The sequence below is a fragment of the Arvicanthis niloticus genome, chromosome 13 (assembly GCF_011762505.2).
Source record: "Arvicanthis niloticus isolate mArvNil1 chromosome 13, mArvNil1.pat.X, whole genome shotgun sequence".
Classification (NCBI taxonomy): domain Eukaryota; kingdom Metazoa; phylum Chordata; class Mammalia; order Rodentia; family Muridae; genus Arvicanthis; species Arvicanthis niloticus.
Genome location: NC_047670.1, coordinates 75,401,742 through 75,426,994, shown reverse-complemented (window position 1 = coordinate 75,426,994; position 25,253 = coordinate 75,401,742). Strand labels below are relative to the sequence as shown.

The 25,253-nt window shown below is 48.2% G+C and overlaps 1 protein-coding gene across 1 annotated transcript in view; it reads right to left on the bottom strand.

The window, feature by feature from the left end:
• The window catches only part of Acvr1b (activin A receptor type 1B), a 41,240-nt gene extending 19,987 nt beyond the window's left edge, over nt 1-21,253 (bottom strand). The window contains exons 1-3 of the mRNA XM_034516488.2: nt 21,091-21,253; nt 1,203-1,442; nt 312-560 (exon numbers count right to left, since the gene is read on the bottom strand). Of these exons, the coding sequence (XP_034372379.1) occupies nt 312-560; nt 1,203-1,442; nt 21,091-21,181 (580 nt within the window). The 5' untranslated portion in view covers nt 21,182-21,253. The remainder of the gene's footprint in view (nt 1-311; nt 561-1,202; nt 1,443-21,090) is intronic.
• Between the last annotated feature and the right edge of the window lie 4,000 nt (nt 21,254-25,253).

Sequence of the window (25,253 nt, the reverse complement as noted above, 5' to 3'; positions counted from 1 at the left end):
CAAAAGGAGCCCTTAAACTGAGCACACCACCACTCAGGTGGAACCAACTAATTTTCATAAACACACAGCTCCAAAAACTAGAACGAGGCCGGTTTCAGCAATAGTTTTGCACCTGACCTCTGGAATCTCGGGGCATGAAGGGTTTTCGGTGAGGCCATTATCATATTGCATTACATGTCAGACTCCAGATGACGAGAATTATGAAACCGAATGACTCAACACAGCAGGGCCCAGCCTTCCTCATAAACACGGTCTCCTGCTGAGAAGCAGTTGTGAGGGCCAACACATACAGTGCCTGGACAACCTGGTACCTGAGCCAGACCCTGACGTGGAGAGATCGTAGACGAGATCCTGGAGCGTCTTGTCTTTGGAGAGACACATCTCACATGAAGGGTCCTCCATGTCCAGCCTCTGGCGGTTGTGGTAGACACGCTGGTGATAATTGATGACCAGGAAGACGATGATGATGATGAGGAAGAGGAGGAAGACGGGGCCGGCGATGATGCCGACCAGCTCCACAGGGCCCCACATGGAGGGGTGCTCAGGCTCCTTGAGGTGTCCTGGGAATGAGTAAGGGAAGGGAAGAAACAGTGAAAACAAGAGATGGCTGGGCCCAACTCATCCCCGAAACTGGAGCATCTGTGAACAACCCTCACTTGTGAGTTTCCTCTGGTTGCCCTGGGCTAGCCCATGCTAGCCAGTGCTAGCCCGTGCCTTGATTCTCTCTAATGCTACCTTTCCCTCGGTGAAGCACCCCTCCAACAGTGGAACCAAACCCACTCTGGAAGCTCACAGCACATCAGAATAGCAAGCTTGGCCCCATCTCTCCAGACTCTGCTCAGTCTTTCCCCAGAAAGATCTGACGAATGGGGGGCCTGCCCGAGGTGGTGTCTAACACTGCTCCACTGTAATTACTTCCCTTTCTAATTTCAGCCTTCTTCATGCCGTTCATCCTGTCCCCAGAGCAGATGGCTCGGCTGCCGAAGGCCTCTACCCCACAAGTAGCTGGGAGCTCTGCTCTACTCACCGTCTGAACAATAAGCCTGCCTAGAAAGAAGGCCCATCCTTTGTCATCACCTCAGGGAGCAACTAAACCCACTGCTAGCTATCCCTGAGCCAAGGGCTGGGAAAGAGCAGACAAGAATAAAAGGACAAGATGCCCTACCTCCAAGATGAAGTAACAACACGAGGGACCCACTCACCACTGGGCACCCTGAGGTCAATCTTGTTGCAGAAGTCAATATAGCAGCAGTGTGTGTTGCGCAGATCCTCTGAACTCAGGCAGTAGAAGGGCTTTCCAGCAGGGACCAGCTCCACCTTGGGGATGCAGGTACGTACGTGGTGCTCCATGCCATCTAGGTTAAAGATGGAGACCATGCAAGCCCCATCTGTCTCACAGGTGTAGTTGGTCTGTAGGCAGCTGGTGCACGCACACAGCAGAGCTATAGGACAAGCAGAGGCAGGTATCAACAGTGATGCAGGAGTCCCCACCAGGCCCTTCTCCAGAGTCAGAGTGGCCCCTTGGCATGTTTTATACTCCCAAATAAGCAGCTTTTATAGAGCAGGGGACAGAAAGACAGCCTTGGCCGGGCACTACTGCACCTTATTCAGCTCACAGAAAATCTCTGTAGGCCCAGAATCCCTAACTGCTCTCGTCTATGCCAATAAAGGACAAATGAACTATCTACTCTGTCCAAATGGGTCCTGTGGATGGATGGAGCTTTTTTTTTTTTTTTTTTTTTTTTCCAGAAAGCAGGTACTCCTTACATCCCATACAGAACTACCCAGAATTCCTGGAAACCAGTCTCCTCACATCTCTCCTTGGACAGCAGGCACCGATTCCAGGATGCGGGAGGCACGGTCTCGTCTGTCCTTTCACTCAGACCTTTTCCTGCCAGTCCTTCAAACGTCGTCTCTTCCCTCGCCCAGCTCCCTGCCTCCCTGTTCATCACCCACTCCCGTTAGTCCATGTCTGGCGCCCGCACGAGGGCTAAGGAGGGCGCTCTCCATAGAGAATCTGAATGCTTGCTTCACAAAGTCACGCTGAGGACAAAGTGAACTCATGCACATAAAGTGTTTCATAAATTTAAGCCGTCCTGAAAGGCCCCGAGCAGCACTGGGCATGCCTACGTACACTCGTGTGCTATACACACGCACACACTCACACTTCCATCTACGCAGAATACACAGTCTCCACTGGGGCTGGTAACTTTTGCTGGATATGTATCACACAGAAGTGTGTGCCACCAACAGGAAACCACTGCAAATGAATCTGGCGCCTCCGAAAGCTGCTCAGCAGCCCTGGAATCTGCGATCCTTTATTTATCTGACTAACAAGAATAGCACAGACAGTTGGTGCTCCTCTACTGTCTCCCCCAAGCCTAACCTAGCACTGACCTCCCAGGATGGGCAGGAATGCAGCTTTGGCTCTATCACTGAAGCTGGTACTTATAGTGCTGAATGAGGTGCTCGGCCAGAGGAGTCAGAGGGAAGGGTGCAAGGCCTCAGTGGCACTCCATGGGAGGACCTGCACACTAAGCCTATACAACAAAAGGGCTTAGGGCCAATCCAAACAGAAGCCTAGGCTAGAAGAGTCTGTCCTCATCTCTTCGTCTACTCTCTGAAAGTCATCTCTTAGCTTTGTATATCCAAAGACAACCCCAAGCTACCTCAGAGTGTCTATGAATGAGGCAACTCCTCTGCTGTTCCCACTCAAGGACACAGGGACACAAGGACACAAGGAAGGAGGAGGAGGAAGAGGAGGAAGAGGAGGAGGAGGCAGCAGTGGTGCTGTGAGCAGAGCAGGTAGAGGGAACCCTTCCTATGCAGACAGGGCCTGCCATATTCCTTGCGGTGTCTGATGAGACCTCTATCTTCTTGAGATGAATTCCCAAACATGCAGCCACCTGAGAGCAGCTTGGGCTCTACCATTTCTCACAGACAGAGCATCTGAAGCAGGGAACTGTGAGCAGATCAGTTGTAAAAGGAGTTTTCACAGTAAGCTTCCCTTGGATCTCAGCTCTACCTTCTAGTTCCAAGACTAGAAAACCTCAAATCTTCCTCCCAAACTTGTGGTTGAAACTTCTCACTCATTCTGTTTTTGTTTTTTTCCTATTGGTTTGTGTATTTGAGACAGGGTTTCACTAAGTGGCCAGCTGGCCTTGAACTCCTCTTCCATCTCTTAGTCTCCACAGTGCTGGGATCACAGGCCTGGGCCACTAAGCCAGGCTCTGTCTTACTCCTCTTAAGAACTTAAAACTTATTCAAGCCTCAGGAAACTTGGCAAGACCCCTTTTCTTCCTCTGGAGTCCTGCTAGTCCAAGAAGGCGACTTTGACAAGTCCCTTTTGTGTCCCTTAGGGGTTCCCCACAGGGAACACCTCTCAGCACCGTGTTGTGTTGTGACGTCCAGCAAAGACAACAGTATTGGGTCTATTTTGGGAAGCAAGAAAGGGAAAATTAACAACTTCAAGAGATGACTATTCTGAGCGGAGTGGTACACACGGCCAAACCCACAGCCACCCTTTCAAAAGCAGTCACCTCGGAGTCCATCAATTAGTGGGGCAGAGGAGACGGAGTCTCTGGTTCCTGATAGCTATTCCCCTTTCGGTGGTGCTGGCCTCATTCACAGTGATTCATTCTGGAGAATGAACACGCCCACACATGGCTCATTATTTTTGGGAAGTACTTAAACAGTCCTGGTATAAGGCAGGAAAGAACAGAAGTGGCGAAATCTATGCTGGAAGGGCCCAGGATAAGCTGGGAAGTGGGCCATGTGGGCTTGTGATAAGGAGCGGGCAAGTCCCTGAGCCTATCTAGGCCTCAACTATCCAACCAGTAAACACCGTTTATCTTACAGAGACAAGAGGGAAATTAGCCAAGTGCCTGCCAAGTGCCGTGGCTACCCTGAGCAGGGCTCACTCCATCCACTGTGAGTGGCACACACGAGTGGCAAGTCTAAACAGACACACTGTGGAGATAACCATCAACACACCCACACCCTGTAAAGATCTGAATCTACTTCAGCAGGAGTGACAGTGGGCATCGTGGAGCAACAGGTCACAGAGACCTGAACCTCAAGTGCTAGTTCCAATACTGGTCACATGACCTGGAGCATGCAGTGACCCTAACTGTGACAGTCTTTTTTTGGGGCTGAAGCTATGAAGTAGGACTGTTAATAACTGGCTCACAAAACATATAAATATTACATATAGTAATATACTTTAAAAGGACTTAAAATATAATGTACTTAATAAATATGAACCTCCCTTTTAATGTAAAAATTGAAAGAAAAAAAAAAAAACCCAACAAGAAAAATGTCTCTTAACACTGACTAGGAAGAGGTAAGTTCCAGTCTCAGAGGAAAGTGCTAGCTCGCTGCATGGCTGCAGGGCTGTGTGGCTTCAGGAAGTCACTGACTGTCTCTGCACCTCATTTTCCTCCTGATTGACTGGAAGAAGGAAGTGAAGGAGATGGCATCACACTCTCGATAGCTACAAGCTCTCCTCCCTCTGGTCTAGGTCCAGAGCACTCGCCTCAGTCAGTCTGCTGTGTCCTTTAAAGACACGTGCACTCACCACTCATCTGCTAATACTCTTCACTGAAACAGAAGAAGCAATAATAAAATTACAAGCATATGCTGAACTTACTATAAATTCATATCCTAAATTTAATTCTTTCTGAAAAGCTAAATCTGGGCTAATGACAACAGCCTCTTGTAATGTTTCACCATGACTCATCAGGTCAAAAGTCTGCACACATGTGTATAGCCACAGGGTCACCTGCACACATGTGTATAGCCACAGGGTCAGGTCACCTGCACAAGTGTGTATAACAGCACGATCACCTAAAACACTCCCTACTCTACCAGCAAGCATGATGCAAAACAGTGACCACCACAGAGGCACCAACTCACTCTGTGTGAACAAGTCAGCGGCCCAGAAGCCTGTCTACCACATGCAAGGCTTGATCCCCGGCACTTCAAATATATCAAAACAAATCAAATGGCCAATCAAATGTGGGGGGAGGGATTGTCAGAACATGAGCTCTCCCTTCCCAGCACAGACTCCCGGTTATTAATGAGTCTAATTAGCCAGAACTGAAATTAAGACAAAGCCACCTCGACAGGCCTGCAGCATGGTTCAAAGTCTGTCTGACTGGGAGGTGGTTTGTGGTTGGATGTTAATGCAATTCTGATTCAGAAGAAAGGTTGTCCCAACTTGGGCTGACTCTGGCTGCTGTGTGTTGTACTACACAGCCTCGGGAGGACAGAGGCTCAAGGCTGTGCTCAGCTGGGAAGTCCCAGGAACCCACAGAGCCTTAGACTCACAGTGTCACAAGACATGGCCAGGGGACACTCACAACCTCAGAAAGTTAGGAGCACCCTGCACAGCAGCCTGCTCTGTCGAGAACTGGTTATGAACACAACCTCAACGGTCTCAAAGCTGGAGCGACCACGAGCCTTAATTTATTCACAACTCCTTAGGGACTACACATTTCATAAGCTGTTTCTGGAGCACTGTCCCAGGGAGACGCAGCTGCTCCCCTGGCCCTCCCCAACCTCCCCACAGCTTTTCAATGTCTGTTGTGGGCACCGCTCAGGGTTGGATCAGGAAGACGCGCTTTTCTGACAGGCTGATATTTTCAGAATCCTGGGCCTCAGGAATGCTAGGTAAGAGTTTCACTACTGAGCCATTTAAGTAAGTTCACCAGGGATAACACAAAAACAAGGGGCCGGCTTTCTCAGACGCTATGATGCTCAGCTGATAAGATTAGATAGAGTGCACAGCACAGGCTGACTCCACTATTCTGTGATCCGAGTTCTCTGAGGCAGCCGTAGTGGGACAAGGCCTCAGAGAAGGTAAGGGGCTTGCAAATGGTAAGTGAGCAGGCGGCAGCATCTGGACCTTACAAACCCAGTTGTTTCTAGAGCACCCACGGTGTTCTCCAGAATCCCTGACACTGCTCAGGGCCCCTAACTCTCAGAACCACTGGAGACACCTTCCCAGTTAAAGCCCCATCACACTCTCACCCCTGCAGGTCACATCCACTCTTAGTTCTCTGACCAAAGACCTCACCGAGTATTCCTGCAGCTTCCCTCAGTGTCTGGCCCTTCCTCCTTCTGCGTAGTCGGTCCGTGCCACGCACACGGATGTAGCTGCCCATCCCTGTTTTGAAGAGGCAGGTCTGCATATGCAGCCAAAGTTCCCTCTTGTAGTAGTTGTAGGACAGAACTCACGTGACACACACGGCAGCCTGGAACCCGGATCTTCCCACTTCCCAGACAGCCCCCAGCACAGACCCTGGCCTTGGACAGTTCCTATTCTGTCGCCTCGCTCCCTTTATTCAGACACTTTTACCTCCTTAAAAACCTTCAAACAATTAGGCTGGCAGGCTGCTGGTCTTAGAGAAACCCCACCTCAGTCACCTCTCCTTGGTAGCTTAACCTTCACTGTGGATCTCAGTGCAACAGCCAGGATTTCTGGAATTTAACAGAGGGATTGGGTCACCAACAGTGTTCTAGCTGAAGTATTATTTAAAAACAAAAACAAAAAATCAGACTGTTTTTCATTCACCTCTGTCTCCAGAATAGAATGAGCAGAACTCAATCATTACTCAAAAAATGGCCACTGGGCTGGTGAGGTGGCTCAGCAGGTAAGCAGGCCTGCTGCCTAACCTGATGACCCAAGCCTGGTCCCTGGAACCTCACCTCTCAGGACAGGACTGACTCCAGAGAGTTGTCCTCTGATCTGAACGCTTGCTGTGGCAACCCCTCCCCAACACAAAAGAAATCAAGTGGCCGTTTATCACTAGTGCTAAAGCCCTTCAAGACAGAGGAAAACCACGCTGCTCCACATACTCTGGGGTGCCAATGGACTGGCGTGTGTCTGCTGTCTGTGCCTGGATTCTAAGAGCAAGGCAGGGGCAGCCGGGCCCAGGCTAGCTCTGAGAATCATCTACAAGTTGTATCTTAAACTGCTCGGCTTCCTCACTTCCTCAAATTAACCAAGCATGTCCCTAGTCCTCCCCTCCCCGTGCCTGTCAGCGCTGTCATCCTGACAGATGCCTAAGACTGGCTTGTTCAAATCTGAACCAAAAACCGGTTTCACTGCATTTGGCCAAAAGTCTTTAACTTGTCAGACCCATGTTGCTACTTTCAGGAAAATCACCTGCTGAGGAAGCCGGGTGGCTTATCCTGGAGTTTCTGTGTTCTGGGTTTCCTCATGCCTAGTGGTGGCCTTTTTGCAGTTCTATAAACTCAGATCTGAAGGTCTGATTTGCATCCGATTCAATTTTATTCTTTTTTTTTTTTTTTTCTACTGTCTCTGAGATAGGGTCTTCCACCACCCAGACTGGCCTTAAATTCCTGATCCTCCTGCCTCTGAGTGCTAGGGAGGCGGGTAGCTTCAGATGTGACTGCTCTTTAAGATGTATTACAAATGTTATTTTATGAGTGCTTGCCTGTGTGGGTGTATATATAGCATGTAGGTATCTGGTGCTTGTAGAGGCCAGAAGGTGTCAGATCCTCTGAATCTGGAGTTGTAGATGGTTGTGAGCCACAATGTGGGTGCTAGGAACTGAACCTGGGTCCTCTGCAAGAACAGCAAGTGCTCTTAAGCTCTGAGCCAACTCTCCAGTTCCCATTTTTGGCTCTTCAAGACAGGGTCTTGCTATGTAGCCAAGGCTAGCCTTCAACTCCTTCTGCCTCATCCTCTTGACTGCTGGGACTCCAGGTCTGTTCCACCATGCTCAGAGTCAGTTCAAATTATGACGCACATAACTTCTGGATGTCTCCATTTGTGACAGGCCCGAATGCAAGTACTGTGTCCTCAGCACTGCCCTCCTCCAGCCCAACAGGCACAGTCTTTGGCAAAGATGCCTCTCATGCATTCACTAGATTCCATTCAAAACTAAAGACTGGATCAATGTATTTCCTTACTAGTTCTAAGACTTAAGAATGGGCTTTTAAAACCATCTGCTGTGTGTGTGTTCGTGTGTGCACACTCATGCTATGCTATACTGCACACATGGAAGAGAGAAGACAACCTGAAGGCAGCAGACCTCTCCCTTGGCCATGTGGATCTCAGGGGAGCAAACTCAGGTTGTCACACTCAGTGGCAAGAACCATCATGCCCATCCCTACAAATAGGTTCCTCTGCTTCTGCTTTGATAATTATGGTCTGCCATCATTCATGTCTGATCTGATCCTGTGGCTTGTCTGGCCTCATTATCCTGGCCAGTAGGTTGGCATCATATCCTTCTAAGCCCAATGATTCCATATAAGGGCAAGATCTTGTGAGTGGTCTTCTGTCAGGTTGTCCTGTCTCCACCAGGTCACTCTTTCTGCTGTGCCTCCCCACAGGTCTGCAGTCTGACATCTCCACACCATGAGCTGTCTCACCCTGTGCTGTTTATCAAAGCCCCCACTTGCTACTATCTTCTCAGTTCTAGTCACGCACACTGGAGAATTATCCAGTAGGATATCCAGTCTCTGTAAAAATTACTAAGGCTATTCTAAACATTGTATGCTAGGTTTTTCTTTTTCTTTCTTTCTTTTTTTTTTGTTTGTTTTTGTTTTGTTTTGTTTTGTTTTTTTCTTGGTTTCTTGAGACAAGGTTTCTTTCTCTGTGTAGCCCTGGGTGTCCTGAAACTCACTCTGTAGACCAGGCTGGTCTTGAACTCAGAAATCTGCCTGCCTCTGCCTCCCAAGGGCTGGGTTTAAAGGCGTGCACCACCACCGCCCGGCAGGTTTGGTCTTTTAATGCACTTTATCTTTTGAAAATTTTTATTTGTGTGTATGCACACATGTGCATTTGATGTGTGTATGATGTGACTGTGTTATGTGAGTGTGAATAGTATGTGATATGTATACTGTATGTGTGCTGTGTGAGTGTATGATGTGTCTGCATGATGTTTGCATGTGATGTGTGGTGTGCATGATGTGTGAGTGATGTGTTTGTATGTGATGTGTATGTGTGTGACCTGAGTGTGATGTGTCTGTATATGTGATATGTGTGATGTGTATGATGTGTGGTGTGTATGTGTGAGTGATGTGTTTGTATGTGATATGTGTATCTGATGTGAGTGTGCATGTGTAGTGTCTGTGATGTATGTGAGTATGCAGGGCATAAGGTTTGCAGGGCCATGCCAGTAGCCCCAGTGTATTTTTCATTGACTAGATTGCTTTACTTTTTGCTTCACACAATCCTCCGGCCCCAATTATCCTGCATTATAAATATATATGAAAGCTGGAGATGGCTCAGTGGTTAAGAGCACTGACTATTCTTCCAGAGGTCCAGAGTTCAATTCCCAGCAACCACAACCATCTATAATGGGATCCAATATCCTCTTCTGGTGTGTCTGAAGACAGCTACAGTGTACTCATTTACATAAAGTAAATAAATAAATCAAATATATACATACATATATATGAGATGACGTGGTACCATTACTATCAATGACATCATGTGGCAATGCCTCTCCCCCATGGAAAAGCTGATGATAAAATTCACATAGTATTATAAGGGATCCTGAAGAGTCAAGACAACCATGGAAGGTAGAAATAAAAGAACCAAGTTGGAGAACTCATATTTCCTAATTAAATAAAAGAACCAAGTTGGAGAACTCACATTTCCCAATTTTAAACTTTCTACTCTACACAGTCATACTTATCAAACACCACATAAAGCCAGGCATATAGACCAAAGAAATTGAGACCAGAAACAAAGTCATACATCTGGTCAAATGCTTTTCAACAGTTGGGCTTAGAATATTCTACAGAAAAAAAAAATGTCTCTTCACCAAATCAACTCAGTGAGGGTGGGCTTAAAAATTGATGAACTCTCCTTGTATTGCAGTACGCAGGAGGAGGCTGGAGAGAAGGACTGAATTCCAGGTCACTTTGGGCTACACAACAAGATCACCTTACAAACACAAAAGAAGTAAGATGGCTCAGCTGAGCAGGAAGAGTGCTCACAGCAGGCCTGGCCCCAGGTCTGACTCCTGGGACCCTCACAGCAGAAGGACACACGGACTCCCACTAATACACTCCTCCTACCCCACACAAAGTTAATCAAAATCCAAGTGTTTGTTATATAGCACCACAGAAAACGTGTGCTTGTTCCCTGGTATGAAAAACAGTCACCATGTAGTTTAGTCCAAAAGAACTTCCACATACCCAGGAAGTGCATTCCTAGCCTGATACTGAAAAGAACTGAAATTCACAAAACTCTCAATTGCTGACCAACTGATGAATAGGTAAGCAAGCGCGGCATATTCAAATAATGGAATCACTGCTGAGCCGCAGGAAGGAAACAATTACACAACTACAATATGGATGGATCCGGAAAACACTGTAGAAAAAGGAACCACGTCATGTGATCCCAATCGAGATGACACTTCCAAACACGGATTTGTGGTTGGAGGTGCTGTTGAGAAGAGACGCTGGTTAATGAATTTTCGTATGAAAGTTTTTTTCTCGGAGTGCTGAACACTTTTGAGACTCCCACAGTGGTGACTGGATATTTCGGAAGGCTTTAATGCCACTGTATACACTTTCTAATGCTTACAATAAATAAATCCTGCTGTACGTACTTTTTAAAATTTAAAACTACCATAAATCCACACACCCAAAGCAAACTGTGTAATGTAATCTCAAATACAGAAACTAAACAAATGTACAGGAAAAAAAAAAATCAAAGGCACAGTGCTTTTCTAATCGTTCTCCAGGCTTCCCCCATGTCCCAAGTCCCAGTAATCTCTGAGCGCACACGGAGGGCAGCTCGGGTCCTGTCCCCTTCTCCTCTGTTCTCTCTCTACCTGGCACAGTGTGTGATAAACGCAGGAATACTGAACTGGACCAACTCAGATAAGTCTCAGCCCAGTAAATTACATGCACTTCTAGATTATAATGTTGTCATTTACTTATATTAGATTTATTAATTTTATTAGTATTTCACCTGCATGCGCGCGCGTGTGTGCGTGCGTGTGTGTGTGTGTGTGCGCGTGCGTGTGTGCGTGCGTGTGTGTGTGTGTGTGTGTGTGTGTGTGTGTGCGCGTGCGTGTGTGCGTGCATGTGTGTGTGTGTGTGTGCGTGTGTGTGCGTGCATATGTGTGTGTGTGTGCGCGCGCGTGTGTGTGTGTGTGCGTGTGTGTGTGTGTGCGTGTGTGTATGTGCGTGTGTGTATGTGTGTATGTGTGTGTGTGTGTGTGTGCGCACGCGTGTGTGTACCATATTTGTGCTTGGTGGCCATGGAGGTCAGAATCTCCTATGGCTGAAATCACAGATGGTTGTGAGCCATCATGTGGGCACTGGGAATTGAACCCCACTCTACAAGAACAACAATTGCTCTTAACCACTGAGCCATCGCTCTAGCCCACACTGACACAGGCAGGGTCTCACTGTGCAGCCCTGTCTGGTTCAGAACTTGATATTTATTTAGACCAGGTGGCCTGGCACTGAGCAGTCAGTGAATCCACCTGAGCACTCAGATTAAGAACATGCACTATCCCTACTGTCCCTTTTACTTTAGAGAGGATCTCACACATCCCAGGCTAGCCTTGAACTTCCAACTGTCCCCTTCTGAGTGGACATCCAGTTTTAAGTGGTGCCAGGCTGTCTCCATGTTAAGCAAGGGCTCTGTTAGCCGAGCTCCTCCCCAGAGCCCCTGGCTGCCATTTTCCCCACTGCTTCAAACGAGACAGTAACTGCACATTAGACATCTGCCAAAATGCTTATGAGAATCATGAACTGGGGGCCAGCGAGATGACTCGGCTGATTCAAAGCACTTCCGGCCAGTCACAACGACCTGAGTTTAATTCTTAGGACCCACATGGGGGAAGAATAGAAGTGACTATAGATAGTTGTCCTCTGATTTCCACACACACGTGCTCTGGAATGTGTACTGATCCCTCACAAATAAATAAATTTTAAAAATAAAAAAAAGAGATCTGAATTAGACAATAAAAACAGAGTTATCCGACCCTGAACTGTCACAAATAAATGTTTGGTTTGCTCAAGGGATAAAAAGATGGGAAGGCAGTAATTGGGAACTAATACTGAACCCCAAAGTTTGAACTACAGTTAAGTAGGAACTCTTGCACCAGGGAGGTAATTACAAGCTATTGACTGCCCCCTCCCAAGTCCCATTTCATCTTCATGATCATCAAAATTGAATTTTAAAACAAGACACACAGTTTTGAGTGCTTACACACAATCCAGTAAGAGGCCACAATGCTCTGTGGTATCCAGACAACAGTGGTGGAAAAGCACTTATGGGGTGACGGGGCAGGGGAGCCACTGGTGTAATAAAGGGAGTGTCTGTATTGGGGGCAAACCCACCAACTTAACAATAGACGTTTGATAAACTTGGCATTTAACTCCAAATCTTGGAAAAGATCTTGGAATGGAGCTTGCACAAGAGAGAGGTGTCTGGAAAGCGGCCCCACACCATGCAGTCCGAGATACAACTGGAGACAAACCCAACCCCAGAGAGCTGTTTAAACAAGTTCACCCTGAAGCCTGGGGTGTAGAGAATGAAAGCTTTGTTCTCACTCACAGGAGATGCTTGACGTTTGTGCTAAGGGGCTGTCACTGCAGTGTAACTTATGACTGGTGGCAAACACCTGCGCATCACAGAGGGACAGCCAAGCAGGCATTACCAGGAAAGAGGGAGTGTGTGCAAAGGCTCCGAGGCCTGACACAGGCTCAGTCACAGGTAGACCTTCAGGAATCTGGTTTATTATCCTTAACTTAGTATATAACAAACACAGAAAGTGGCTGACGTTTGTTTGTTTTGGCTGCATGTATGTAGACACACTTCTGGTTCACTAGAGCAGGGGGAGTCTTCTCTTCCTGACCCAGGAACTACACTGTCAACAGATAGCAGTGACCCTCACACTGGTGCCGGACAGAAGCAACAGGGATGACTGTCTCCGGCAACTCAGGTAATGAAGGAGAAATAAACAGACAAACAAATGAACTAAGATACAGAGACTAATGGGGCTGAGCCTCAGTTCATCTGGCTGCAGTAAAACGTTAAGTGTAATAAATAGCTCACACAGAAACCAAAGAGAGACTATGTCCAAGAAACTCAAAAATATCCATAGCATTTATTTTTATTTAAAAGATCAAAATAAAACAAAACAGAATACAGCATAGGCTGGAGAGATGGCACAGCACAGGAGCCCTGGCTGCCCAGCACAGGAGCCCTGGCTGCCCAGCACAGGAGCCCTGGCTGCCCAGCACAGGAGCCCTGGCTGCCCAGCACAGGAGCCCTGGCTGCCCAGCACAGGAGCGAGGACCTGCATTTGCTTCCCAGCTCCCACATGGCAGCTCACAACCATCTGTTACTCTGGTTCCAATGGATCTGATGACCTCTTCTGGTCTCTAACACATATGCAGTACATATACACACATGTAGTCAAAACACTCATACATTAAAAAGTAAATATATATATAAAAAAATCACAGAAAGACAGAATTGGAATTATTTGCCTAGAATTTTGCCAAGAGAATGGAAAAATGAATTCAATTAAACAAATGTATTAAGAACTTAAAATACACAAGGTTCTATGTCCAGCCGTTGTCTAAAGGAAGGAAGAACAGAACCTTAGGCAATGTGAGCCTCCAACATTCTCCACAAGGGAAGGTGCCCCACTGACCAGGGGAAACTCGGAAGTATAAAATCCCCTGGGACACTACTGCACTCAGTGAGGAGGAGAGAGAAAGGAAGCTCACCAGGAAGAACAGGCAAGGCATGGGGCCATGAAAAACACTAGGTGCCCTGGGCCCACACTGAAAGGCCAGCAACAGAGCCAAGGTCCCAGCCAGAGACGAGGGCAGCAAGACGCCCAAAAGCAGGGCCACATCAGACTAACCATGCAAACTTGGGGGCCTAGAGCTGACCCTGAAAACACAGGAAAGCAGCAGACCCAGAACAGGGGGGACAGAGCAGGTGCACATCCACAATAAAACCCTGAAGGGGAGGGAGACTGAGGCGAATGCAGGGTTACAATGCCAGCAGATCCTGACACTTAGAATACCGGGTGCTGGCCACTGCCTAAGCTTCCTATGCCCTCAGTGCTAAGGCTGAGAAACAAGGAGGTCTCAAAGGCTGGAGGCACTGTGTGGAGGAAGCCGCACTTCCAGTAGATTAGACTTTTATTGGTGGCTTTTACTGCTACCATCACTCGGTGAATGGGAAGGTTTGAACCCCTGCAGTTCCACTGGAATTCCAACAGGCAGAAGAAAAGTCAATTTGCCTGTAAACTGCTCAAGGGCAAGGATATCCCTCTCACTTCTGAAGGGACCAGGCATGCCTGGGCCATTAGAAACGAGCTGATTTAATCTTATGTCTGAGTGTTAAGTGCAATCTATAAACACATACTAAGACAATGCGTGAGGACGTGGGGCGAAGGGGTTCCTCCACAAAGTCTTAGGAACACCTCAGTTCATTTTAACCCAAGCTAATCTGGAAAGTACACAGTTCCTGTTTCCTCCACATAACTTCCAACCTTGACCTCCAGACGCTCTTCCAGCCACAGCCTCCTGGCCACAAGGAGGACAGGTCCATGGCCCACGCCACCATGCCACCGAAAGGACTTTCATATGTAAGGCCTAGCAACAGGATGCTGAGCTCCTGGCCACATCCTGGGCTGCGTCTCTTCATTCTCCCATTGTGCCCACTGCTATCTGGCCAACACACACACACACACACACACACACACACACACACACACACACACACACACGACCTTTATTCTTTACTCAGTTTCTACAGGTCTCAAGTCCACACACAGCAAGACTGGAGCCAGCTAAGGTTGGCTTCTCCCCTAAGATAAGGTCCCTTCCTTATCCACTGCCTAGGGAATACCAGGACTCAAGGCACTGTTTTACTCCTCCTGTCAGGTGAGGACCACTCTCAGCTCTTCCTGTGTCTGCCATGTATGGACGAGATGCTCAGGACATGGGTTCCAAGCCAGATGGAGCATCTCTGACTTCCTTTCTGCAGTGGACTGAGAAGAGGCTTTAAAGGGCAAGTTCAATTACATCAAGCCCACTTACCTGAACACCAACTGACTGAGACCTCTTTGTCAAATCCCTAGGCGGTAGGACCAACTACACCACTGTTAGACTGATAACTGGTTTCAGGTGGATTGACATCAGGTCCCAGGGCTCTGCATGGGAAACAGAGGGTGGCTGCCGGAAGCACAACCCTCTTGTATACTGTCTATTGTACATCTCATTTGGCAGGCGGGCATTCTGAAGAAAGGCAGCTACATCCCTAGCAGCTATGCTGATGCCCAGTGTATGGAAGGCGCTCACTAAGTATATGCTAAAACAATCTATGGATATGTACATCCACTTAGGGGACTTCTAGGTGTGTGTATTACAGTTCTGGGGTTCCACTCCAGCACTGCCAAAAAACAATAAAGTGTTCAGATGCAGCGGCACCATTAGGGACTTTAGGGACCAGGGAGATAGGCACACTGCTCCCTGTGTGAACATGAGAGACTGAGGTCAGACCCCAGCACCTGCATACAAGCCAGGTGTGGAGGCACTCATCTATAACCCAAGGACTGGGAGAGGTTGTGGCGGGGAAGACAGCCAGGTCCTGTGGGCTTGGTGGCTAGCTAGTCTATCCAAGAGACCGCTCCAAAAATACGGTGGACAGTGACTAGGGAAAACATTTGACATCGATCCCTGGCCTCCACACAGGCATGACCAAGTGTGCCTGCTCACAAATGTGCACACACCATACACAAACACACAAAAAGGAGTCCTTAAAAGTCTACATGATGCAATTTACCTCTAGGACATGTTTAACTACTGAAATTGATCTCCATTATTCAGATTGCATGCAAATGAATTTGCCTGCTTGCTAAAAGTTATCTGTAACCCCCAAACACATTGCTCGAAATCCTTTCCGGCCATTTGAGGATATGCAAATGACAGTAAGACCCAGCAGCACAGTACACACATTCCCACTGGAGGTCAGTCAAGGTGACATGCCTTCCCATTTAGGTTCTCATATGGTAAACACACGTCCTCTTGGCAGCCCACTTAGTGCCATGCTTTTGGTTGATGATTTTGCAATGTAAAACAGTCTCCAAGCAGAGTGCTGAAGTGATGTCTGGCGTTCCCAAGCACAAGAAGACAGTGATGTGCCTTGGGGAGAACAGTGTGTTTGGTAAGCTTGATTCAGACAAGAGTTACAGTACTGTTCTTGCTTTAGTTTCATGGTGTGAGCCAACCCTGCGTATTAAATAGGCGTCTTCATAGAGAAACAGGGCTATCTATGGACCATCTAATGAAACCTCTGATCAGAGGCTTGCAGGAACTGGTCCTGTGCCTCCTAGAGGAGCAGCAGCTCATTCTGGTCAGCAGTGTCTGTGGCCACCTTATAGAACAAACTACCACGCCATCTCTGCGGTTTTACAGAGTGCATGGTATAAAGCAGAGGGCGGATGGGGGCACTGGGCACACACTGGTCCACTTTCCTTGAAGCCTCAGCTGGGAACTGTGTTTACTTACATTGAATTTAAGCCGCTGTGATTTTAAGTTCCACAACAGCGGGTTTGGGGAACTTTTGTTCCTCTTATTCAGTGTTATGTCCTCATGCCAGAAGCTGTTCTAGGCACATACCCAACTGAATGAATAAAGACATCTCCTATATGTAACTATGTAGATATCAGAGGCATGCGACACTTGTTACTCTCAGTATGTCAAACCCAAAGGATTCAGTAAGGCAAACGCAGGCTTGAGACTGGATAGAGAGAAGGAAAAGGGAAAAATGGCCACATGGCCTGATCTGAGACCTGCAGCATGGGTAGGATCTGCTGGGGTGGAAACTGACTGCTAAATCAAACTTTGGCGGCTCTACGGCAGGGGATGGAAGCTGCTCTGCAGGACCACTGGCGCACCATGTCCCTTTATCCTGATGGAAGCCAACAGGTACACAGCAGCCAAGAGTGGAGAGGGTATCTCTGGAGTCCAAGCTCAGGGTAAGTAACATACAGGGGAGAGTCACTGAGGTGGCAGAAACAGAAAGCAGGTATTCAAACCCAGCTCACCATGGCACAAGCTGAGAGAAATGCCAGTTAGACTGGCCCAAGAGCAGATACTCTATGGATGTGAATGCCTAGTCTAGGTGGGACTGACAGCTGAGAGTACCTGCAGCTGGACCAGCACTGTAGGCTGGACGAGGAAGAGGATCTTTTTGTTGATCTTACAACAGCCGCCCCCCCCCCCAACAGACAACATAAGAACTCAGCACAGAGAGGAGGGACCCCAGACTAATTGCTGACTGCTGTCCCAAGCTGAACTTCAGCAACAAACAAAGATTTCAAAACTAAAACACAACAGTCATACCAGTATTCTAATTTACCTTTCATTCATAAATAAATAAATAAATAAATAAATAAATAAATAAATAAAGTCTAAAGTGCCCTGAGCTGAGAATTCCATTCCCGAAAGGCACCATGTACTCCTGGGTACTTATGAGAACAGACTGCAAAGCAACTAACTCATGTTCCAAGATGCAACAAGCAGCCTCAACAGGACATGCACAAAGCAACGCATGTCCCTCCTGTCCCTCCCCTCGCAGCCTCCTCTCTGCCGATTCTTAAATGGTAGCAAGGTTACAATTAGCTCACCGTGGAGAATAAACCTATTTATAACACAGCAGTCCCCTGAAAGGCACAACCATCTGAGAGGGTTTCTAGAGGGAAATATGGTGCAGCTTCTCCCCCTGCCTGCAGACTCCCAAGGGCTTTCTGGACGGAGCCTTCCTTCTGTCTAACCTCCCTGTGTTCACAGCCTCGTTCAGGCCACCTCTCAGCCTCCATGTTCTTATGTAACATTTACATAGTACCATAAACACACCCAGAGTTGCATAACATTACCAACCAATAAAGCCTAAAGCAGGTCACTCCTCCAGCCTGCCTTCCATTAGATCAGGTATGCTGCTGTCTGTGAGAAAAAAGCCTGCCAAGGGCAGAAATTAACTTGAGGAAATCTGAACCCTGGCTACCAAAAAGCAAAATCAGAAATGAGCCACATTGACATGTGGTGTATCTATCAATCAAAGTATGTTATTCTGCCCCATAAGATAAAAAGTAACCCAACATTGCTTATTCAGTGAACTCAGAAACCGTGTCTAAAAATACCTCCGTGCCAACTGCCTATCAGTAAGTCAGCCTCCCAATGTTCCAATCGGAGCAATAAACAGTACTTTTTTATTTCTAGAGGGAAAGTTGAGGCAGTAACAGGTTAAGTTACTTGTTCAAGGACAACCTGTACTAAACAAAGTTCCCTGAGCACCAGCCTCCTCCCTCCATCTGGCTCTAACCTTTAACCAGAGTAGCCATTTTAATGTGCTTTATCACATCTGCCCCAGGAGCTGTTTGAACAAACTAATCAGAGGCTCCCCGTCCCTCTACAGGAGCTCACTTCCCCTGCACTGCAAGTCCCTACCCACTCAACCAAGCTATAAGGCTGGGATTGGGGTTACATTTCTAGGTTTTTCACAGAAATGCAGAATGTCCCTATCAGAACCTCAGATGCCTCTCTTGCTGCTGTTGTCTTTAAAACACGAATGTCATGTTCTCCTGCTACTAACTTAATTTTACATTTTATAATACTAGTGGAAATTCCTAAGACAGGTCTTAAAACACATCATCTACCCAATAGATGCTGTTTCCAGGGTGAAAATCCTCCTCCTTGTCCTGGCTTTTTACTAAGCCCCAGTTTTGATGAATTAGTAGACACCTCCCTCTTGCTGCCCTCACATGATGTCCACACACCAGGCCTGAGAACTGCCCTGGTCTGTCACTTCTCCAGCCCACAGACGAGCTCTGTATAGGAAATGCAGGGGAGGGGAAAAAAAGATCAACTTCTTGTTATCCCAGCCTCTACTTTCCCAGAAGTGACGTTTTACTTTAAGCCTTTTGCAACAGTGGTCTGTGTAGCATGCACTATTGGCAACTAGATGTATCCCGGAAAAAACTGCAGTGTCTGGCCAAGAAGTTTGGAGGCCTTGAAGAATGTTCGCTGAACATACAACCAAATTTCCCATTTACCCAAAAAAAAAAAAAAAAAAAAAAAAAGAACCCAACTCCTGGTTATGCCCACCCACCGTCACCCCAACAAACATCCACTTTAGGGAGGATACAAAAACAACACCAAATTCTACCCTGTTCAGAACCAGGTGGATTATCAATTGAACATTCTTAACTATGTTAGCAACAAGAAAAGCCCACAGACACACCAAAGCAGTAGGGAACTGACTGTTTCAAAATCTTGGAGATGTTAGAGGCAGGATATGAATTTCACTGGAGGGACTTAGAGATTTATTTATACACACATAACACGACAAACCTGAAGACGGAATGTCCTTATTTTTACCACCCTACAAGGGAAATAGCACTGTCACAGATCCCAAAACATGGGCCATAAGCCCCAGAGAACATTCTTATTTATGAAAACCATTCTCTTCCCCACAAATGTAAGGCTGCTCATCCACCTTCGGTGGGTTTATCAGTCTCCGCCACTCAGTTACCTGTGACAGAGCCACAACACAGGGGAACTCAGAACAGTGCCTAACAGAAACACTCGCCAGTGAACAAAGACCCTGACAGCACAAGCTCCACCACTGTGGGAGAGCACATCAAAGCAGTGGGTAACGAACTTGTCTTTGAGACTCCAAAGTAGTGTGGTGTCTTCTACTGAGGGTCTGAATTACTAAACCAAGACACACCTGAGCATCGTGTGTGTGTGTGTGTGTGTGTAGAAGAGCACCAGATAGACAGACACACAGACACACACTTGAACTTCCACTGCTGGAAGGTTGGGGGCGGCTGAGAAGCCAAAGCAGAAGGCTTTGTACAATGGGAGCAGCAAATACAACCCTAATTGTCTCACCATATCCATCTGTGGGTCAATAATCACTCAGATGCAACTGCCAAATATAACCTTCCTCTGCAACCCCAATGCCAAAGCACATTTGAGAATACTACCAAATGAAATATTTTAGGGTTTCATGTGCTCTCCCCAGCCTCAAAAGACTCATAAACAACACAGCCAGTGTAGCGTCCCACAGCAATGTCTCCACCTCTGTAGTGGGAAAGGTGGGGGTGGACCTGGCCAGCACAAGGCCCTTATGGTTAGAAGGTAAGGGGTGTGTGTGGAGGGTGGGTGCTGGGAGGAGGGACTATGTGGCAAGGGCCAGGGAGAATGTCCAATCGTGGGGTCTTTAAATAATAGGGGGTGAGGGAGGCTGGGAGGGGGGTTGGAAGAGCGTTCCAGGATTTCACCTGAAAAGCGTCCTCGGAGTGATTAACTGAATGGGCCCCCTGGGGCGGGGTGGGGGAGGTGAGGAGGGAAGCAAATACAAATACACCTAGATTCAGATTAACAGCCGGGGAGCTGGGTTTCACAGGGTTGGAGTGGTTCTGAGGCCAATCTCCAAAAAGGTTTAGGGGCCTGTTCGCCCCATTTCCTCCAAACCGCGTCTACAGGCATGGATATCTGAGGTGGGTGGGAGGGGGTGCCCTGCAGAACCCAAGGGACTTAACGAAGGAAGGGGGAATGTGACTCCGGTGCCTAGACCATCAGGGTGGCAAAGGAGAGAGGGTGGAGGCACCTCAAGCAGAAGGGAACCTTAGAGACCCCTACTCTCCTAGCCTAGGGTACGCATAGGCTCTCGGCATCAGAACACACTGGAGAAACAAGACCCCATCGCCGAACCCCACAATCTTGGCGGGAGAAAAGGCGCCCCCTGAGCATCTGCTGGCAGGGAATAACCCCCCTCGCACGGACGTGCTGAAGGGCAGGAGCCAGGGACCTCCACATCTCGAGGAAGCTGGGCTGTGAGCGGAGGGTGCAGCAGGCGCGACCCCCTGGGCGCCCCGGTCGGGCTCCGCCTGGAAAATCGCGTGGGTCCCCAAGGCTGACCCACCGCCACCCCGGCCCTCCGCGCCCCCCGCCCGGCCATATTGAGCGGCTGGGGAGGGGGCGCGCCCGAGCCCCACGGCGAGCGCGAGGCCTCGCCTGGCCCTCTGCATCCCGCGCCGTCCCCCGCCCCGGACTCACCCTGGATCCCCCGGGGCCCGGACCCGCCGCTGCCGGCGAGCAGGAGGACAACAAGGGGGAAGAAGGAGGAGGCTCCGGCCGACTCCGCCATAGTAACCGCCGCCGCAGCCCAGCAGCGCCCAGCGCGCGCGCGCGCCCCCGGCGCCTCCCTCCCTCCCTCCCTCCTCCCGCCCGCACGCGCGCGCCCGGCTCCTTCGCTCCGCGCCGGCACGTGAGCTCCCGGGAGCCGGTGCGGCCGCCGCCGCGCGCGCCCCCGAAGGGCGGGGCCGGGTGCGCGCGTGCGCCCGCCTTAAAGGGGAGGGTCCCTGTTAAAGGGGCGGAGGCTCTCGCCTCGGCCAACCTCGAGTGCCGGTGCGGAGCTGAGCCGAGAGCGGGGGAGGCCGGGTCCGCCGACCTACCGATCGTCTCCCTCCTCCCTCCGCTAAGTGGCGGAGCCGGAGCCAGCGCCCGCCCTCCATCCTCCAGCCCCGACCTTCCGACCGGTTGAGTCCCGCTGGGTTCATCGCCAGGGTCTCCTAACCGGCGTCCCCGCGAGTTTCCCCCCCCCCCACCCCCCATGCAGCGCGCTGGACACAACTACCTGTACGAGCGTCTGTATTTTCGAATTGTAGCTAGGCTGCCCCGGCTGACAGCCTGGGTGAGGGTGCTGGGCAGGTAGAACCATTTTGGCAAACAGTGTGACAGCACCTATCAGACAGCCTCACCAAACGCATCGCATTTGCCCGGCATTTCCTCCTGTCTGTCTTCAGGAAATAATGAGGCTAAATATTTACGCAAAATGTTCCCTTGCTTACTTATCATTGGAAAAAGCTGGAAACTAGAGAAGCAATCATAGAAGCTTAGATAAACTGTGGCTCACTCATGTGAAGGAGCACTAGTGATTAAAAATCGGTTTACAAAAACCAATGGTGCGAGGAAATGTTACTCCATGTTAAGTAAAAATGCAAACACCAACCTTTACAATAAATTTTTGTGGATGATATGTATGCATATATGCATAGGAGAAAAGGAAACGATATTACTCAACATTACTACTAGGGTTTTCTGTTTGTTTTTCTTTGAGACATAGTCTTATTATTATGTAGCCCAGGCTGGCCTCAAACTCACTGAGAACCTGCCTGTTTCTGCCTCTCAAATGCTGGGTCTAAAGGTGTGTGCTACAGTGGCAGGCCAAAATAATTTTTTATTTCTCCTTTAAATATCCCAGTAATTTCTAAATAATTTCCAGACAAATATAACTTTCAAGTTTAGTAGGAAATGCTTATAAAAGGCATTTATAAAATGATCCCATGTCTTTCTGAGGAGCTCACAAGATACTTTGGGATCTATATTCTGCTTCTGACAAGCAACTAGGAAAAGACAGGCAACATCTTAGCCTTTCAAAGGCATAGTTTCATGTGTGAGACCAAGGGATAGAGAAGATGATCAAAAAGAAGGGAGGAGAGGCAGGCAGATCTGAGTCCTGGGCCAGTGTGGTCTACAGAGCGAGTCTCATGAGAGCCAGGACTACTCAGAGAAACCCTGTCTCAAAAAACAAAACAAACAAACAAACAAAAAAACCAACCAAAAAACAAAAAAAACATGCAACAAACAAACAAAAGGGGGGGGGGGGCTGTTCTGACATGTAATTCTCACCTTACCTTATAATTGTCTCTAACACAAAGAACCCAAGGAAAACAGGGCTTTGGGTCTCCTTCCCCAGGTACCACACACATACAAGTAGAAAGTCAAACTGGCGCTTAGCGAGTAGCTCGGTGAGTAAACACCACTATTTTTATTCTTTTTACCCTCAATCATGTGCCCCCCAAGAAGTAGCTTACTTCCTCAAGTCTGTCTAACTGGTCTACCCGACTATGCTGTGTCCTCCCGTAGGTCCCCAGCTGTGATCCAACAGTAAGTACTAAGGGTCCCTGGACTAAAGTTGGCTTTAAATAACAAATTTATTCTCTGTCTACTCTGAAGCTTAGAAACCCAAAATCATAGTGCTGACTTGGCCACATTCCATCAAACTCTTCAGGAATGACCTCTCCCCTTTGAGCTTCTGGTAGTTCCCAGAATCCTTGGCGCTCTTCAGCTTCCAGCAGCGTGACTTCAATTCCTACCTCCATGTTCACATGGCAGTCTTCTCTCCCAGCCTGTGTCCCCACATCCAAGTCTGAGGAGATGGCTCAGTTGGTAAAGAGCCCGCCATGTCACCACAAGGACCAAGTCCAAGTCCAGATCCACAGCACCAAAATAAAAGCCAGGTGTGCAGCTCACATCTGTAGCCTTAGCAGTAGGAGGGCAGGAACAAGCCAACCTCAGAGTCTCGCTAGCCAACCAAGCTTCAAGTTCAACAAAGATCTGTCCAAAGTAAGGTGGTAGGCCAGCAGGATAGCTCAGCAGGTAAAGGCGCTTGTCACCAAACCTCATGACTGGAGTTGACACAGAGAAAAGACTCCCACAAGTTGTCTTTGGAGCTCTACATATGCACTGGGGAACGCACATCTTTACCTCCAGATAGATGACAGACAGACAGGGGACAGATGGATAGATAGATGATAGATGGAGAGATGGATGGATAGATAAATAATAGGTAGACAATAGGTGATTGATAGATGATAGATGAATGGATAAATAGACAATAGATGATAGATAGATAGATGGATGGATAGGAGATCAATAAAGGAAGATGGCCACTGTTGACCTCTGACCTCTGGTCTCCATGTATGTACATGTGAGTGAGCACACCTTCACACATATGTGTACAGTGCTCACAGAATTTCAATAAATACAAATTATCTGTTGTCAGAATAGCAGTGATGGTCATCATTTAGGACCCTCCCTGACCCAGTATGAATCCAGGTCCTTCTGTCCCTCTTCCTTCCTGCCTGCTCTTTTGTTTGTTTGTTTTTCAAAATATAGTTTTTCTGTCGGCCAAGCTGGTCTCGAACTCAGAGATTCCCCCTGCTTCTGCCTCCTAGGAACTAGGATTAAAGGGAAGTGCCACTATCTACCCAGGCCTTTTATTTGTTTTGAGGCAGGGTTTCATGTAGCCCAGGCTGGCTGTGAGCTCACTATATACAGGAAAATGGCCTTGAACTCCTGATCCCCTGCCTCTGTGGAGGTTTGAGGTGACAGGTGGACCTGCTCAAGTACTGAGAACTTGATTGTATTGTTAGATCCTGGCTTCCAAGGAAGAGAACATTCACACATTTAGAAGGGATACTAGTTAATTGTGTGTGGTCAGTACCCCTGCAGCTGGGAAGGAAGGGGACACTGCGCACCCTCTGAGATCATCCTTTCTTATGCCTTGCTACCATGTCCACCTCAAGACCAGGGTCTACAGAGGGAGCCTAGAGTTACTTTACCTCTGAACAGGAAGGTCACCCTGAGCACAGAGAATAAGAACCTCAATGCTAGGTCCCCAGATCAGCACACCCACCGTCTGCTCATCTGAAACTTTGAGGGAGAGGTTTTTAAACCTCCATAAGCCCGAGTTCACCCATTTGTACGGGATCTCAGAGGGACACTGCGAGAACTGGTTAGGATATTGTAAAGCACGGAAGGTATCAACGTAAAGAGAATAGCTGCTCTGCTTATCACGGCTTTGCTGCTGCTACTGCCCTGCAGAGTGGCTGAGGCCTGCCCAAGTGGGCCCCGCTTGCAGATGAGGCTAAAGAGACTTAGAGAAGGTGCGGCTTGCCCATGCTTGCCCGTAATCGGTTGTTAAAACCACAGCCCGCTGCTCTTGCACTTTGCTCAAAACGGCGACATCTCATGCTTTCCCAAGAACCAAGCTGAAGATGAAAAATGAGATTTGCTGGGGTGGGGAGAAGGGATAATTCTGTTTCTCACACCCTGTTGTGAGGGTGTGGGACATCTTGTCCAGTCAGAGCTCCCAGGTAAGGCATCTATCTACCTTCCCTCTTAGGCCCTGAGCTTCAAGAAGGCAGACTGTCTGGATCACACCCATGATCCTTTGCTCCTTCCTGTGACCAGGCCCAAGAATGCCTCTTTCTAGTGCTCCTCATCATAGCTAAAGACTCAGCCATGTGGCCTTTGATTGTTTGATTCTTTCAGTCTAGTTTTTTTTTTTTGGTGTTGTTTTTTTTGTTGTGTTTTGTTTTTTTTTTGTTTTTGTTTTTTTCAAGACAGGGTTTCTCTGTGTAGCCCGGGCTGTC